Raw genomic sequence first — 16127 nt, forward strand, 5'->3', positions numbered from 1 at the left:
ATTTTTGATAAGACTATTACTATTTAGGCTTTGGGATGTGAGTCATACATAAGCACACATTTATATATTCATTCTGCTCTCATTTTACTCGAAATGGCTGAGCCGGCGCCTCCAGCCGAAGAACCGGAGGAGAAACCATCTCCATCAAAGGCAAAACAAATTACCTATATAGTCCTTCATGTCTTATTTCACACAATCTTCATATTGTATTTTATTGGAGCAACAGTCGTATTTGTTTTGTATGGTAAGTGTTTTGCACGCCCTAACAAATAAGAAATTACTTATCCAAGGGGGGTATAGACAAGGAATCCGATGATTGCGTGCCACCTGAGAGTCCCGCCACGGAAACGGTAGGAAACTCATCAGAACTAGAACCAGCGACCACAAATGAAAACTCAGCCGAATCCGAAGAGGAAGCGTTTACCCCAAAAATTCTGTGTAACATGAACTGGTGCCATGGATACGGATTTCTTCTCACCTTATTTGTTTTGTTTTATATATTGTGGCTTTACTACTGGGTGTTTAAGCCATTTGTGGGCATCAAACTGTATAACAATTACATAGAACCAGCCATTGACTTATGGATTAAGTTTAGTCGGACATGGTGAGTGATAACATGGTTGTTATACAATGAGGGAAAAACTGCCAAAAACCAATGGGTTATAGGCTTAAAAATATGGCTTTAAGGAGCAATCACTTAATTATTAGAACCACTTATAGAATGTTTTACCATAAAAACCTTAAAGATCGCCCAAAGACAAAGCAATTTAAAACAAATGAACAGATAGTTAAATATTGACTAAAATTATTGTTTATTGCCAAACTTGCCAAGTTTCTAATTTATTTATAACAACTTTGTAATTAGTTATGTTTCCCATTACTAGTAATACAGATTGTATATGTCCTGCATTATAATGCCTATGGCAAAGAAATAATCCAGGTTGTTATGCATTCTTTTTAGATTACTGAAGACTAAATAATGCATTCGTTATCCACTTTTTAAAGAACATTTTGGCCGTTGGAAAGAGTGCTTTATGAATTTGTTTTAAATAAAGATTAATTACAATTATAGGATCGTCTCTGGCGTGATGCTGGTAGTTGCGGTCTCAGTGGCGGTGGCCTACCTCGGTTACGAGTGTCGCTCCGACATCAACAAGGCGATCGGACTGCTGGGGCCCCTGTGTTTTATCCTGATCGGATTTGCAGCCTCCAAGCACCACAAGAGGGTGCCGTGGCGCATCGTGACGCATGGGCTCCTGGGCCAACTGCTTCTGGGGATTATCTGCCTGCGGGTCAACTTCGGCCAGGCTGCCTTCGAATGTCTCGGGGATAAGGTGACCAAATTTCTGGCCTACACCCAGGACGGAGCACGCTTCGTGTACGGAGATCGAATCTGCGATGAGTACGTCTTCGCCTTTGCCATACTGGCGGTGGTGTTCTTCTTCAGCGTGATGACCAGCATCATGTACTACCTGGGCTGGATGCAGTTCGTCCTGGGCATTTTCGGGTTTTTGCTGCAGGCCACGGTGGGCACCACCGTTTGCGAAAGCGTGAATGCGGCGGGCAATGTCTTTCTAAGCATGACCGAGAGTCCCCTGTTAGTCCGTCCGTACATCGCAATACTGACCATGAGCGAATTGCACACGATCTGCACCTCCGGCTATGCGTCAGTATCGGGATCCGTTTTTGGGGCTTACGTAAGCTTTGGCGCCTCGGCCGCCCTCCTGATCTCGGCCAGCGTGATGGCTGCTCCGGGTGCCCTGGCCTTTTCCAAGCTCTTCTACCCAGAGACTGAGGAGTCGCTGACCAGGTCCGATAACATTAAGCTGGAGAAATCGTAAGACTCGCATACTTTCTGTTAAGATCTCTTCTTTTTTAAATTTGAAACTCTGATCATCTGGTAAAGGCAGGATGACTCCATTTTGGATGCAGCAGCCGGTGGGGCCGCAGCGGCCCTGTTGATTGTGCTCGGAATCGTGGCGAACATAATTGCCTTCCTGGCCATTGTGTCCTTTCTTAACGCATTAACCGAGTGGACATTCGAGCTAATCGGGCTGCAGAACATCACGCTGCTTTACCTACTCTCCCAGATTTTTGTGCCAGTCGTGTTCGTGATGGGTGTTCCGTGGCACGACTGTCAAGAGATTGGGCAAATCGTGGCCGAGAAATCGCTGATCAATGAGTTTATCGCTTTTAAGCACCTTGGCGAGTTAACGAAGGAAGAAAAGGTCGATGTAGGTATCTATATTACTCCTATAAATTATAGATCCATTTACCAAATTACAGCCACGGAGTGCGGTAATTGCCACGTTTGCCATTTGCGGATTTGCCAACCCCGGATCACTGGGCATCCTCATCGCTGGACTTAGTGCAATGGCCCCAAGCCGACGACCAGACATTGCCAAAGTGGCCGTCCGAGCCTACTTTTCCGGCAGTTTCGTCAGCTTTACATCAGCATCCATTGCAGGTGTGTTTTCATATAGTTTTCAATTCGTCTGCATTATTCTAACGCAAGCATCGGCTTCTCTAGGTATTCTTATTTAGCATTATTTAATTCGCCGTCTTGACTTCAAAAGAACCATTAAGTTAGAGACTGCTTTGCAACATGTGGATGTGGATGTCCGATCTTAAATTATGAGTATAGAAAACAATGGATAACGCTAAGGTTTTGGTAAAATACTACTCAAGTTAGCCAAAACTTTTTTGAGGAGATCCGAATCGGTAGCATCAAAGTCCTCTCTGCCCTGGCTTAATTGAAGGGAGCCCTCATAAATGTCGAGTAGGATTTGCTTGATCGGTATTTCATTCCGCTTACGCTTCAGGCTAGAAACTAAGCACTTGTGCTCCGAGCTTCGTGTGTAGCTCAATTTACTGACATCAAATAAATCATCTCCTAATGAATCTACAGTTATGGGTTTCTGTCGCAAGGCCTGCAGTAGCAGCTGTACTTCAGCTTTGATTAAGTGGCGGGCACTAAATGCTTTTAGTTGGGCATCATCGCTGACTTTGCAACCGGCGATGAATCTTTGTCGGTGCCAGTTGGTGCATCCGCTGTCTGGAGATAGTCCCCGTAATATCAGCAACTGGGTGGATTTGGTAGCACTACCCAACAGTTTAAAATAGGCACTAGTGAAGGTCGTACTCTTTTCTAGGCTCATCAGTTGCTTGGCCATTTCTGATGTCCGCTGAAACCACTGGGAACAGTCGGTGTTTCTGTGTTTAACCAAAAGTTCTATAAGAGCAGTCTGTTGATAAGGCAGAGGTTACAATTTTTAGTACTAAAACATTACTCATACTAACCATTTCATAGTAGACCTCTACTTTTGTGGGGGCTGCAGATGAGACACAGTCTAAGCGCTTCAATAATTTTATTCCTATATGTTCGTCTTCAGTAATAACTGCCAAGAGGTGGCGAAAATTTCGAATGCTCAAGGCAGGAAGTTCCTGCTTCCCCAGACAGTGAAAATACTTCAGGAAACGCTGTACATGCCATTGGCTGGGATTTTGTGAAAACATGGAATAAGAATTGTTGCACTTATTCCAGAATTCCACAGCCTTTTCTATAGCACTGAGTGTCCAACATTTATTTTCCTCTTTCAAGCTAGAATATTATTGTATTAATCAAACAAAAGTTCGCCATAATATACCATTACTAACCGATAACACAGCATGAGTATATCAGCACACACTTGGGCTGTGATTATATCCTTTTGAAATATGCCAGCACAGAAATAGCTATGCAGTTCTCTGTTAGCCACCAAATAAAGAAGACTACCAAATGAATCCATTACTTGTTCGTAGCGCTCGGCATTAACAAAGTTGGTGGCATCTGTGGGATCAGCTAATCATATACAAAATCGACATTCATTAAGATGCCTTACCTTTAAACAAATATTCAAAGATTTTCTTAAGTGTCTGACAAGTATTTGGAAGGACAACCGCTTCGTCTGTGGATACAGCAGTTACAAAATCTATGCAAACCTCGAAGTAATCCTCTTCTGGTGGACCAAGAATACTGGATAGTAAATACTAGAGCATAAACTTGTGTGTTAAAAAAATATCTGATATATTGTTTCTATCTTACCTCTTGACATTCGTCGAATGAATAAACCAGCTCATACAGTTCCATTATATTTGGTCTCACATACGAAGATATAAGGTGTTGAATATCCTTGTCGGAATAATATGATGATGTACTAAAACAAAAATAGTCATAGCAAATGGTATTGATTTTGAACTAACTTACGCTTCCTCACACATGAATAGATCCATAAGACAAAGAGCTACATCCTGGTCAACGTGCGTTGCACCATTTCTGAAAATCTGCTGCAACATTAAGAAATAGGCCCTCACGACTTCCATAAACTCTTTTAACTTTTCCGCGGGAACAGTAAGTACATCCTGAAAATCAATTTTTATTTTTGCAAAGTTTATAAAAATTATGGCACAACTTACGTTTTCGTAAAGACCCTCCAAGTAACCGAGGACCATTTTGCATAGATGCAAAACCGTCTCCTTGAGCCATTGGGGCAATGGTTCGTCTTTGAGATTAACGCACGACATGTAGTGCACGCACATAAAAGTTATGGTCTCGCTTGTCTTCACAGGTAACTCTAAATCCTCAAGTGTTCTTCTTTCGAAATCTGCGATTTCAATTATCCTCTGCATCACTGAAAATTAAAAAAACAGAGAAGATAGGTTTAAGCTGTTTAACGAACATTAAAAACTGGGTATCCCACCGGTAAAACGAAATCAAATCCGTAACCGAAATATACTTTTTTTGGCCAACCGAAACCGTAACCGAAATATATATATAATCGAAATATTTATATTGGTTGAAACCATAACCGTAACCAATACCGATATATGATTCGGTTTTAATCCTTAGTTATAAATTAATTTAATTTGCACATCTTAATCGATTTCGATCAAAAGTTCGAACAGAATGCTCTTTTCTGGATATTAATACTTATGTCCAAAAGAGTACTGTAATCGAAACAGGTCTGATAAAAAGTCTTAAGAAGATACTTTCATAGTTTTTATAGTTTCCCAACTTACAGGGTGTGATGCGAGGGTGGAATGTTTTTGCTTCGGTGGTATTCTCTTTTAGCAGGGACAGCACTGCAAACTGAAGATCTGCAAGAAGCTGCTGCTCAGTTGCTTCGCTGGATAAAATGTATTATAAATACGGCGTCTCTTATATAGAGATTCATCTAAACAAAGCTTACCCTTCTCCAAGGATGAAGTCAATCATTGTTAATAGAAGATAGGCAAAGAACTGCACCATACGTTCGCCTGCTTTTAGCAAATGATTCCTGGATACGATTAAGAATGCAAGGGTCTCCTTGAAAAGTTTTTTTTGCTCGCTGTTAACTCCTTTGGAATTGTCTGACTCCTGGAATAAATCCAAAGTAAATTAAAGAGATCATAGTACGTGTGTGACATGACCTACAAGGTAAAACCACTGGCACATTTCCTTAACCGCTCGGAGGCAGCACACAGATTCCTCTAGATAAGCCTTTAATAGTTTACTGATCCACAAGGTCAAGACTTCTATACGATCGGCGGATTTGTTTGCGATACATGCATTAGAGATATTTACTGCCGAATCCACGTCTACTAGCAAGATGATATCCTCCTGGTCTATAGCCTGGAGCTCGCTGAAGGTTAGGGATACTACAGTCGGATTCTCAAATTCCTCAGACATTTTTGCTTTAATTGAAGAAGCTGGATACAAAAACCAATGTGTGTTTACAAAAAGATCGCGCCACTACAGCTAATAGAGATGAAAGAAACCAACGCCAAAACAGCTAATAGAGATGTAATAAGCCGTAATAAAGCAGCCGATAGTTCAGTTTTCATCAAATAACATTTTGTTGTGTTTGTAAATTTTATTTTATAAAAACGCAAACTTAAAAACCAAAATAATTTTCAATATTGCTTAATGCATTGTTTTATATAACAAAATTAATTGTATTTTTTTTTTGGAAATAAAAACTAAAACATATGTTTAAAATCATGCAATCGTAACAATCGTCAATCGATAGTTTTAAGTGCCATCAACAGTCGGCATTTTCCCATCACTAGCGCTCGCGCACGTTGTTTTCATACCTAACTTCGTTGTATTTTTATTTACCGAAATGCAACGGAAGGAGGTTAATCCCTTCCAGATCTTGGGCCTGCGTCCCTGGTTGGTGAAGCAGCTGACCAAGTTGGGTAATGTCTAGTCAGCCATTGTGTAAACCAAGCGTATAAACCTCATCCGCGTCTGTTTTTTAGGCCTGAAAGGAGCAACTCCCATCCAACAGAACTGCATTCCGGCCATATTGGCGGGTAAGGATTGCATCGGGGCAGCCAAGACGGGATCGGGCAAAACGTTTGCCTTCGCCCTGCCCATTCTGGAGCGGCTGAGCGAGGAGCCAGTGAGCCACTTCGCCCTGGTCCTGACGCCCACGCACGAGTTGGCCTACCAGATATCCGAGCAGTTTCTGGTGGCCGGACAGGCGATGGGGGTGCGCGTGTGCGTCGTCTCCGGCGGCACCGACCAGATGATCGAGAGCCAGAAGCTGATGCAGCGACCGCACATCGTGGTGGCCATGCCCGGGCGCTTGGCGGATCACCTCACCGGCTGTGACACCTTCTCCTTCGACAATCTCAAGTACCTGGTTGTGGACGAGGCGGATCGCATGCTGAACGGCGACTTCGACGAGAGCCTGGCCATCATCGAAAGGTGTCTGCCCAAGACGAGGCAGAACCTCTTCTTCTCCGCCACCATGAAGGACTTTATGAAGGAGTCCAGCATATTTCCCATTGCCAGCGATGTGAGTTTGTTTAGCATGCTAATGCGAGCTTGTGTTAAATGGCTTTCCTTTTTTCCGTGTTTAGTGCCTCGAGTGGTCGCAGGATTCCGATGTCGCTACGGTAGACACTCTGGATCAGCGTTATCTGCTGTGTGCCGACTACGATCGCGACATGGTTTTGATCGAGTCACTGAGAAAGTATCGCGAGGAGAACGAGAACGCCAATGTAATGATCTTCACCAACACAAAAAAGTAAGAGAAAGTTTATGTAAAAGACTTGCTAGATTTAGGCTTAATTTGTTAAAGTATATAAATCCAATTAAAACTATTTGCAGATACTGCCAGCTTCTTTCGATGACCCTAAAGAACATGGACATTGACAATGTTTGCCTGCATGGCTTCATGCGGCAGAAGGAGCGTGTAGCTGCCCTCAGTCGCTTCAAGTCCAACCACATTCGCACGCTGATTGCCACCGATGTGGCTGCCAGAGGGCTGGACATACCCAGTGTCCAGCTGGTTATGAATCACATGCTTCCCCGGACGCCCAAGGAGTACATCCATCGCGTGGGCAGGACAGCGAGGGCGGGGCGAAAGGGCATGTCCATCTCCATATTCCGCTTTCCGCGCGATCTGGAGCTCTTGGGCGCCATCGAGGAGGAGATCAACACAAAGCTAACCGAGCATCCCATCGATCGTAAGCTTCGAATACATTCAGTGATAAAGCTCTTTTTTAAATTCAAAATTAAACATTTTAGAACGCATGGTGGAGCGAATTTTCATGCAAGTGAACGTGACGCGCCGTGAGTCTGAAATGCTGTTGGACAACAACGATTTCGATGAACGGGCCCAGAACTACCGACGCAAAACGTGGATAATGGAGGGCAAGGATCCAGACCAAATGGAAGCGCTGTAAGCAGTGGAAATCGCTTCCTTCTCAACGTTTTCCTAACTCATTTCAATTTTAACTGCAGCTATCGCAAAAAGCAGAAGGATAAACTGAAGGAGATACGTCGGAAAAGGAAACTGCAGCAGGAAGAGTCAGCGGCTAGCGGAGAGGGCAAGGCTCTGCTTCAGGATGACCGCTTCAAGTCTGTGGACAGCGCTCGATTCGAGAAAAAAGGAAAGGGTCGGAGTCGAGCCCCCAAGGAGGTTGCCGAAAAGAAACCATTAAAAAGGCTCAGCAAAGGAAAGCCGGCCCAAGCCCAGAGGAGCAAACAAACTATCCAAAAATCAAAAGGAAAGCTCAAACGTGATGTTTAAATATATGTTTATATAATAACAAAATAACTTTTGAGCTTACACTGCTAAGTAGTTGCAAAATGCATACTTAAATAATTTCAAAAATTCAGACATGCTAGGGCTAGATAACCAGGCACTTGGGACGCATCACTGGATTCAGTCTAAAGCGATTGTCAGAAGGGCATCCTCGGGATGGACCTCCAGCAAAGCTTTGGCGCCATCGTTGAAGGGGTACGAAATGCTGCCATCTATTACAAGGTCTGTGGAAAAGCAGTTTTATATCTTGTTTCGTGTCTGGACTCTTAGTTACTCACTGGCATCGATGCAATGCGACTTGACGAACACAGTCTGCACAAAATCGCGCTCCTTGAAGGTCTTTGGCGAGGGCCACACGCCCACACAGATCTGCTCCCGGATGGAGTAGCAGAGACGCGGGTCGTCCGGCGCAAAGAGCAGCCCCTGGTTGTACCGCTGGGCGATCTCCTCCGCCTTCTGGCGCAGCATCATCACGTCCTTCGAACCACTATTGGGCAGCGAGCGCAGCAGATCGTCCACATCCCGACTGGTAATGCGATTGATGCTGGTGTGCCAGGATGTTGAGCCGGTGCCCGTGCTGACACACAGGCCGGAACACTTGGTCTTGTTCACCACTTCCTGGTGGTCCAGCACCAGCTGCAAGTGGGACACTCGGGCTGAGAGGTGTTCCCCGATAAATACCTGTGGAGGTGAAATATGGTGTTAGCTATAGTCTCGCAAACAGTAGTTTGTGGCCAAACCTCGTTGAGAGCCAAGTACGGTAGGATGCGTTTCATTTTGGCCTTGTACTTGAAGGCCATGTCCCGGTCCAGCATTTCGGGTGCAGTGGTCACCTGCTCCATCTTGACCTCTGTGTGCCGAAAGAGGTCTGTCGACTCCGGGATCTTGCCGTTGCTGCCCAGCATCGTAGTCCGCACCCTCGAGCGGTGCATCCACTTGAAGTCGCCCTGACAAGAGATGAGACATTTGTTGAATATATCCATATATCCAAATGTTTTACAGGACTTACGCTCTTGATGCGGGACACGGCATCGGCGGGATTATCCGAATAGTGCTTGGGCAGCATGAGTCGACCCTCCGAGCGGAGCGGATCCGAGTTAAAGCCCACGATTGGCGTCTTCTGCTGGCTGAGCGCGAACAGCGGACTGGCGCGTCCGGCGGACAGAAGGAAGGTACCGTCGCCACCCACCGGCACGATGACGTCCGCCCAGCTCATGACGTCCTTGCTCAACGAGCTTCTAAATTCAAGTCTGCTCGTTTAGTAAAGTCAACACACATGGCAAGGCGAGGGGCCGCATGGGAGACACGAAGTGTGTGATGGTGGAGATCAATTGTAGCGGGTAGTAGTCACGAATCGAAGATACATATAAAGTATAGTATGTGACGAGGTGACGAGACACACAGCACAACATCGGGAGCAGTGGTTGAAGGTCTTTAGGTGGGTGTTATTGGGTGCAAACGTTTATTGAATTACCTAAGAATTAAGTTAAGCAAAAAGAAGATCTTTTGTCGAGTACCACAAACAAATACTCTCCTATAAGATGGCAATAAAGGTGTGACGCCATCTGGCGGTCAGGTTTATTTACCAACTGGTCAATAAACTTCATTTCTTAATAACTCCTTAAATAATTGTTTGATTTCAAAAATTGTTGGTGTATTGATAGATGTTGATTGTAAACATTTTTATACCATGTATCTAGATGTTTCCGATTTGTAAGCGTTGTAGTAGGCGTATTAGGTTTAACAAAAAATTGTGATGCAATGTAATCATGTAATTTCGAAATTAATTACATGAGCACAAGATCAACTCGCCTATTGATACTAATCAAGAATAAATATATTTTTTATGGTTGAAATCAGTCTTCTACCTGTGATATACCCTTTTACTCTATCAAAATATTAATGGTAATTCCTAAAAATATATTAGGGAAAGAACCTATATTGTATGTATATGCAATACCTATGTATGTATGTACCAATAACCTCATCCACGTAAAGAACCATTTCAATCACTTAATGTGAGGACGAAGTGGAACTGGATGTACACACCTGCTGGACAGCTTCACCTCGCAGCCCACATCCTGGAAGCTCTGGACGACCCGGCGCTCGAAATCCTTGTGAACCTTGTGAAGGTAGAGGACCATCTCCACGTCGGTTCCCCGGTCGCGTAGCTTCTGCTGCAGCTGATCCGGCGATAGTTCCGGATGACGCAGTTGCTCGAACTCATAGCGGGACAACTTGGTGACTATCAGAGCCCGCTTTAGCTTGAAATTGGTCGGCGTAAGCTTGGCGTATTCTGTAAAATGAGAAGATGTGAAAGGTTGACCACGATATTCCAATCTTTGGGGTGCCCCACTGGCAGGAAAATTTACTTAATTCCTTTGGTAAAATCGACCTGCCACTTACGAGCATTCTGCGCCCGAAAAGCAAAACCCAACAAACCGATTTCGCTGGGAATCTCCCAGAACAGCTGATTAGCAACACAGTCGTCTACGAAAGTATTGCCTCACTATAAATTTTAATTACAAATTTTTTAAAAAAGCTTTATATTTTGACATGTTTTTATATTTATTTTATTTGTATCCAAAATTTGTTGTTTGCAGGAAAAGCTAATCCACCACGCATATGTTAATATGTATGTACATTTATTATCTTCGTTAGCGGATAGAAATTTTCATTATAAAGATAATCCAATCACTTCGTAATATAAATATTTAATACAAGATATTTATGTTAGGGGTGACAGTTTTTTGTTGGTTAATTATAAAAAAACCGAATAGTAAGATATTTTAACGTTACTACGTGAAAAACTTATATTATGGAATTCAAAAAATTCATATACATAAATAGGTTATTCTGTCTACTGATTAGTGGCAATTACTCAAAAAATTTAATTATATTTCATAAAATTTCAAGGTTTTTTTATAACTGCATTCTAATGTTATTTTTTTTGAATATCCATTCTATATCACGATACTTCTGCTCACCAGTGTGCCAAAGAAAAGTTCACCATGACAAAGAATTTGGCAAAAAAAAGTGTTTACTGATAATCTTCGGCTTGGTTAGAGTCAGATGCGATTAAGGTCTGTCAAGGCGAGCCTACGCGGTGGTGATATAGTATTATGTTTATTCCAGCACATGCCAAAAGCTGATAATAAAGGCGGCAACGAAAACACAGATAGCTGATGTGTGTAATATAACTGAAATTGCGCCATTTCAGCTCCAAAAACCGAGTGATGATCCTTACCTTTGGAAAACTGCTGGAGCAACTGCTTCGATTTCAACATGCTGGGTACTGGCGAGGACGAACAACGAACATTTAGGGTTCTGATTTAAGTTTATTGTCTATTATTATTTGCGGGTTTATGAGTTTGGTACCGCTACAAAACTAGGATGTACAAGTTACTAAATGAAAAGAATCAATGGCTCTTTGTTTAGTTGGCTGCCTCCGTCGGCATTTGACCAACAAAAAATTAACAAATTAGGTGGCCGTTCTACATTCGACAAGGCACAACACATAGGTTGGGTTTGGGTTGATATTTAGCACTATCCGGAGTTACGATCACTGCTCACTATCTCGCTATCCGTTCCCACTGATCATTTTCACGTCGCACTCCGGCTGTTTGGCTGATTAACTGATTGGATTACTACTCTATTCCTCTGCGGCACTTCGCTTATGTATAAAAATTCGCCTTCGCTGTAAATTTATCGCCGTTTGTTTCTATTTTCGTCCGCTTTCGCTTCTCACATCTCGCCCGTCCGTGTGTGCTTCTTGTTGTGCATTGCTGATAAGCGGCCCAGCCTGTTCTTATCAGCCGAAATATGTATTGTATATAAAAAAACCTCCGTCGTCGTCGTCGTCGTCGTCGTCTATTCACTCGCTGCCATTCACTGAACCTCACCGAAATCTTCTTCTTGCTCTGCACAACAATAACAATTCGCACAGAAAGTGCCCGCCAATCCCAACTAATTCGAATTTGAACATCGTGATGTTGGTTCTTAAAAAATAACTTAATACAGATTGGATGACTAGTTGAAGCGCTGCTGCTGGTACTGCCCGACCAATCCTGGCATATCGTCACTTTGGGGATCTTCTACCGGTCCGTTCATCCAGTCGATGTTCTAGAAAAATCAAATTATTATTGCAGATTAATAAAGCTGGCCTTAAAAAGAATAAATTTTTAATAACAAATCGGGTAATACTTAAATGACTTTGGGTTTTCTAATTTGATGTTTTGTTTAATAGAGGGTATTAAGGGTAAGGCCATTTCAGTCATAAGCTCGCAACGCAGTGAAGGGGACATATTTGACCCTATAAAGTACATATATTCTTAATCAGCACCAAGATCCAGGCAGCATAAAAATTTTATAAAAGTTGTCTTTCTAGTATTTGAAGAGGAATGAGCCGGATAAAACGACCAGCTCTTACGGAAACAATCGGAAAACCAAATTAAAAAAAATTATAATTTAAAGTTTTGTGAATATTTTTCAAGACATAGTGATAATCTTTCAGAAAAACAGACGGCTATATCATATAGATGCAATAAATTTTGACTTGTCGAAGATTGCTTTCATTCTTGTTGGTTAATCATTTTTAAAACTAGGCAGCTCCTATTTATATGTAATTTGCTCAATCTGAGGACCTAAGAACACCCATGCTTACTTCCTTTGCAAGTTACTCTTAATTTAAAATTAATATGTGAAAGCGGCTGTGTTTCTTAACTAATTTTAATAAATAAGCTTAGGTCTGTAGTTTCCCTTGTTCTACACTCCCATGTTACATAAAAAATACGCAAAATTAAAGCCGAACTACATAAAATGTTTCCATTACCTGCAAAAAGTCAGTTGATGCACCTTGCTCGGTCCTCTGAGCGACGCTCTTGAGCAAGAGTAGCACGTTATGGGCCATTTTACTGACTTTCATGCTCTCGGAATCGTTGGTGGTGTCCAAGCTCGGCTCCTGAAGATAGTAATCCTGTGCTCCACTGCCAAATTTGTCGTTCAATGGGGTAATGTGCGAACTCAAGCCCACACGATTATTGACACGATTATCCGGGATATTGGAGACCGAATCGATCAGGGAGTTGATTGAACTGGAGCCGGTCCAGTCGTTGGGCTCGAATCCCCTCATGTTGGTGCTGGTGAGCAGGTCACTGGGGCCCTGTTGAGGATACTGGAAATGATTGTTTATGTTCGTTAATACGTCGCCTGGATGTATGGCTTGGCTGGTTGTTGTCTGGCTGCTGAAGGCGTTGTAGGCGGTACGCATGCGGTGCTCCATGTCGCTCTGCGCCTGCTGCTGTCCGCGGTGAAAGTTGTTGCGATGTTGTGAGTTGTTAAAATGGCGCCCCTGGTTATTATTGTTTCGAAAACGTGATCCATTTCTCAGATCCAGACGCGACTTGACACTGCCACGTGCCGGTTCATTGGGCACCAGAGAAGGTGCTCCCGCTGGCCGGTTCAAGTTGTTGCCGTAAGTGTGCCACTGGGCAGAGCCTTGCGAGAGTTCCGGATTCGGCAAACCCGCCTCCTCCCAGTACATCTTATTGAAGTCGTTCATCTCAAAGTTGAGATTGGCATTGCTGGCGCCTTCCTCCTGGTAGTTCCTCTCCAGCTCGGCGCCCATGATATCCTCGTCCTCATCCTCGTCGTCGTCATCTTGGCCCACCTCCCTGTAAGACCTCAGGTGCCCGGCCTGGCGTCTGTTTTTCTTTGGAATGGGATTACTGGAGTAACGGGGCGGAACTATTGGTTTTGGTATTACACACTGTTGGTAGTACTCGTCTGTTGGAACGAAAATTAAGGTTTCTCAAAGGGGAACGAAATGGTAAAGTTACCAACACTCACCCAATGGCAGCATGGCTGCGGACGCATTGAAATCCGTCATTTTGCGTTAACCCGCCTGCAATTTGGTCTAAAATATAGAAAATACTTAACAAAAAAGCTCGTGCGCGTCGGGTCAAAAATAAACAGTTAGAACCTTCGCGCCTAGAGGTGGAAGCCTAGTGACCGACGCAAATTTGAGACACATCTTGTGCAACCGCAATAGTCATGAAAAATACTAAATTTAGTATTTATTGGGGAAAGACGGTTTTTTTCTGTTACGTATTTATGGTCACACTTAAAATTTATAACCATATATATTTGCAAGAATAAGAAAAATAAACAATTTTTCCAAGTCTTTTATTGTAAACTTTTTTAATAACTACAACTAAGTAATCATGTCGGCCGATGTGCGCGATATTCTGGACATGGAGCGTGCCAACACGCCTGAAGTGACGAGGGATTCGTTTCTGGCCACCAAGAAGCGGAATTTCGAGCGGTAAACAAATGCATTCACATGGGTAGTGTTTATTTTAAATTGTTTGAATTGTTTACTATGGCAGGACCAAGACTGCATCCCGTCGACCGGAGGGAATGCATCGGGAGGTGTTCGCCCTGCTCTACACAGACAAAAAGGATGCTCCGCCGCTCCTGCCGACGGACACGGCACTGGGCATTGGAGCCGGCTACAAGCAGACGAAGGCGCGTCTGGGGATGAAGAAGGTTCGCAAGTGGGAGTGGGCTCCATTCTCGAATCCGGCGCGCAACGATGCCGCTGTCTTTCACCACTGGAAACGGGTCACCGACGACTCCACCGACTATCCCTTCGCCAAGTTCAACAAACAGCTGGAGGTGCCCTCCTACACCATGACGGAGTACAATGCGCACCTGCGAAACAACATCAACAACTGGAGCAAGGTGCAGACAGATCACCTGTTCGATCTGGCCAGACGGTAGGCTTCGCACTCTCAACTTATGGACACTGTTCTTATGTACTATGGTTTTCAGTTTCGACCTCCGTTTCATTGTGATGGCGGATCGGTGGAACCGGCAGCAGCATGGCGCCAAGACCGTGGAGGAGCTGAAGGAGCGCTACTACGAGGTGGTGGCCCTGCTCGCCAAAGCCAAGAATCAGACCAGCGAGAAGAAAGTATTCGTCTATGATGCCGAGCACGAGCGGCGGCGCAAGGAGCAGCTCGAAAAGCTGTTCAAACGCACCACCCAGCAGGTCGAGGAGGAGCAGATGCTGATCAACGAGATGAAGAAAATCGAGGCCCGTAAGAAGGAGCGCGAGCGCAAGACACAGGACCTGCAAAAGCTCATCTCACAGGCAGATCAGCAGAACGAACACGCCTCCAACACGCCCAGCACCCGGAAGTACGAAAAGAAACTGCACAAGAAGAAGGTACACCATCAGCCGCGACCCTCCAAGGTGGACTCGGTGGTGAACGCAATAGAGATAGGCAGCAGCGGCATCAAGTTCGCTGACCTGCGCGGTTCCGGCGTTTCGCTGCGTTCGCAAAAAATGAAGCTGCCGGCGAACATTGGCCAGCGCAAGGTAAAGGCCCTCGAGCAGGCCATCCAGGAGTTCAAAGTTGGTGAGTCGTTGCGTTAGTAGACATTCGCCAGCCGGCGCTAATTGGCTTGTTCTTTGAAGATCCCGCTCCGCCGCCGACGGAGGACATATGCATCTCCTTCAACGAGCTGCGTTCCGATATGGTTTTGCTCTGCGAGCTGCGCACAGCCCTGTCCACCTGCGTCTACGAGATGGAGAGCCTGAAACACCAGTACGAGGCCGCCTGTCCCGGCAAGGTAAGTCGCCAGACCAAAGAAAACGCTTCCGAACCAAGGTGGCTAATTGGCTTTCCTTCAATCCATTCAAACCATGCAGACGCTGAACATCCCGCCCTCACTGGTGCCCATCAAGACCGAAGCTCTGGACAATAGCACAAATTAATTAAGTTAACGCGGCCCGTTTCCACTACTGCAGATTCTCCAGACGCCGACGTGTGTGCGGCGTGCTAATCATTGTAACCCGTTTTCCAGTGTCCATATTTGTGCATTTGCGCTACTCCCAGTCCGCATGGGGAAATAAATGGATAAACAAGAAAATTGTTTTGCGGCACACTCAATGTGAAAATCAAATAGCCCACGGCCAACGTTGGCCAACCAGGCAGATGCCATGTCGAGTGTGAGAACCATTTCCCAGTGCTTGATTTATTTTCCAGC

General features: G+C 44.3%; 6 protein-coding genes across 10 annotated transcripts; 3 read left to right on the forward strand and 3 right to left on the reverse strand.

The window, feature by feature from the left end:
* The first annotated feature begins 18 nt into the window (after positions 1 to 18).
* Positions 19 to 2665, forward strand: LOC108145554 (sodium/nucleoside cotransporter 1). The gene is made up of 6 exons (XM_017271054.2): positions 19 to 244; positions 301 to 604; positions 1073 to 1837; positions 1907 to 2234; positions 2287 to 2467; positions 2531 to 2665. The coding sequence occupies exons 1-6, from the start codon at positions 94 to 96 to the stop codon at positions 2542 to 2544; spliced, it is 1743 nt and encodes a 580-aa protein (XP_017126543.1). The 5' UTR covers positions 19 to 93; the 3' UTR covers positions 2545 to 2665.
* On the reverse strand, positions 2240 to 5759 carry LOC108145555. Of its 2 annotated transcripts, XM_017271055.2 has the most exons (10): positions 5453 to 5759; positions 5229 to 5395; positions 5059 to 5165; positions 4456 to 4670; positions 4247 to 4401; positions 4085 to 4196; positions 3882 to 4029; positions 3658 to 3829; positions 3301 to 3601; positions 2240 to 3245 (listed from the first exon to the last, which is right to left on the reverse strand). In XM_017271055.2, the coding sequence occupies exons 1-10, from the start codon at positions 5705 to 5707 to the stop codon at positions 2661 to 2663; spliced, it is 2217 nt and encodes a 738-aa protein (XP_017126544.1). In that variant the 5' UTR covers positions 5708 to 5759; the 3' UTR covers positions 2240 to 2660. The 2 variants fall into 2 exon arrangements, with proteins under 2 accessions (XP_017126544.1, XP_041565810.1); XM_041709876.1 differs by lacking the exons at positions 4456 to 4670; positions 5059 to 5165; positions 5229 to 5395; positions 5453 to 5759 and having other exon boundaries at positions 2244 to 3245; positions 3882 to 4015; positions 4247 to 4337.
* A 308-nt stretch (positions 5760 to 6067) lies between these two features.
* On the forward strand, positions 6068 to 8144 carry LOC108145506 (probable ATP-dependent RNA helicase Dbp45A). The gene is made up of 6 exons (XM_017270968.2): positions 6068 to 6216; positions 6280 to 6821; positions 6886 to 7052; positions 7136 to 7494; positions 7556 to 7709; positions 7772 to 8144. The coding sequence occupies exons 1-6, from the start codon at positions 6141 to 6143 to the stop codon at positions 8058 to 8060; spliced, it is 1587 nt and encodes a 528-aa protein (XP_017126457.1). The 5' UTR covers positions 6068 to 6140; the 3' UTR covers positions 8061 to 8144.
* Positions 8051 to 11955, reverse strand: LOC108145507 (NAD kinase 2, mitochondrial). Of its 4 annotated transcripts, none has more exons than XM_017270971.2 (6): positions 11323 to 11955; positions 10125 to 10371; positions 9085 to 9313; positions 8816 to 9022; positions 8354 to 8756; positions 8051 to 8299 (listed from the first exon to the last, which is right to left on the reverse strand). In XM_017270971.2, exons 1-6 carry the CDS (start codon positions 11360 to 11362, stop codon positions 8196 to 8198), a joined length of 1230 nt encoding a protein of 409 aa, XP_017126460.1. In that variant the 5' UTR covers positions 11363 to 11955; the 3' UTR covers positions 8051 to 8195. The 4 variants fall into 4 exon arrangements, with proteins under 4 accessions (XP_017126460.1, XP_017126458.1, XP_017126461.1 ...); XM_017270969.2 differs by having other exon boundaries at positions 9085 to 9325; positions 11323 to 11953; XM_017270972.2 differs by lacking the exon at positions 11323 to 11955 and adding an exon at positions 10448 to 10553.
* Positions 11398 to 14053, reverse strand: LOC108145508. The gene is made up of 3 exons (XM_017270974.2): positions 13923 to 14053; positions 12907 to 13859; positions 11398 to 12197 (listed from the first exon to the last, which is right to left on the reverse strand). The coding sequence occupies exons 1-3, from the start codon at positions 13960 to 13962 to the stop codon at positions 12105 to 12107; spliced, it is 1086 nt and encodes a 361-aa protein (XP_017126463.1). The 5' UTR covers positions 13963 to 14053; the 3' UTR covers positions 11398 to 12104.
* A 151-nt stretch (positions 14054 to 14204) lies between these two features.
* LOC108145471 (DNA methyltransferase 1-associated protein 1) lies at positions 14205 to 16010 on the forward strand. Its single transcript, XM_017270921.2, has 5 exons — positions 14205 to 14397; positions 14462 to 14851; positions 14907 to 15496; positions 15556 to 15710; positions 15790 to 16010. The coding sequence occupies exons 1-5, from the start codon at positions 14297 to 14299 to the stop codon at positions 15853 to 15855; spliced, it is 1302 nt and encodes a 433-aa protein (XP_017126410.1). The 5' UTR covers positions 14205 to 14296; the 3' UTR covers positions 15856 to 16010.
* The last annotated feature ends 117 nt before the right edge of the window (positions 16011 to 16127 follow it).

Source organism: Drosophila elegans, unplaced genomic scaffold, assembly GCF_018152505.1.
Source record: "Drosophila elegans isolate 14027-0461.03 unplaced genomic scaffold, ASM1815250v1 contig_520, whole genome shotgun sequence".
NCBI lineage: Eukaryota > Metazoa > Arthropoda > Insecta > Diptera > Drosophilidae > Drosophila > Drosophila elegans.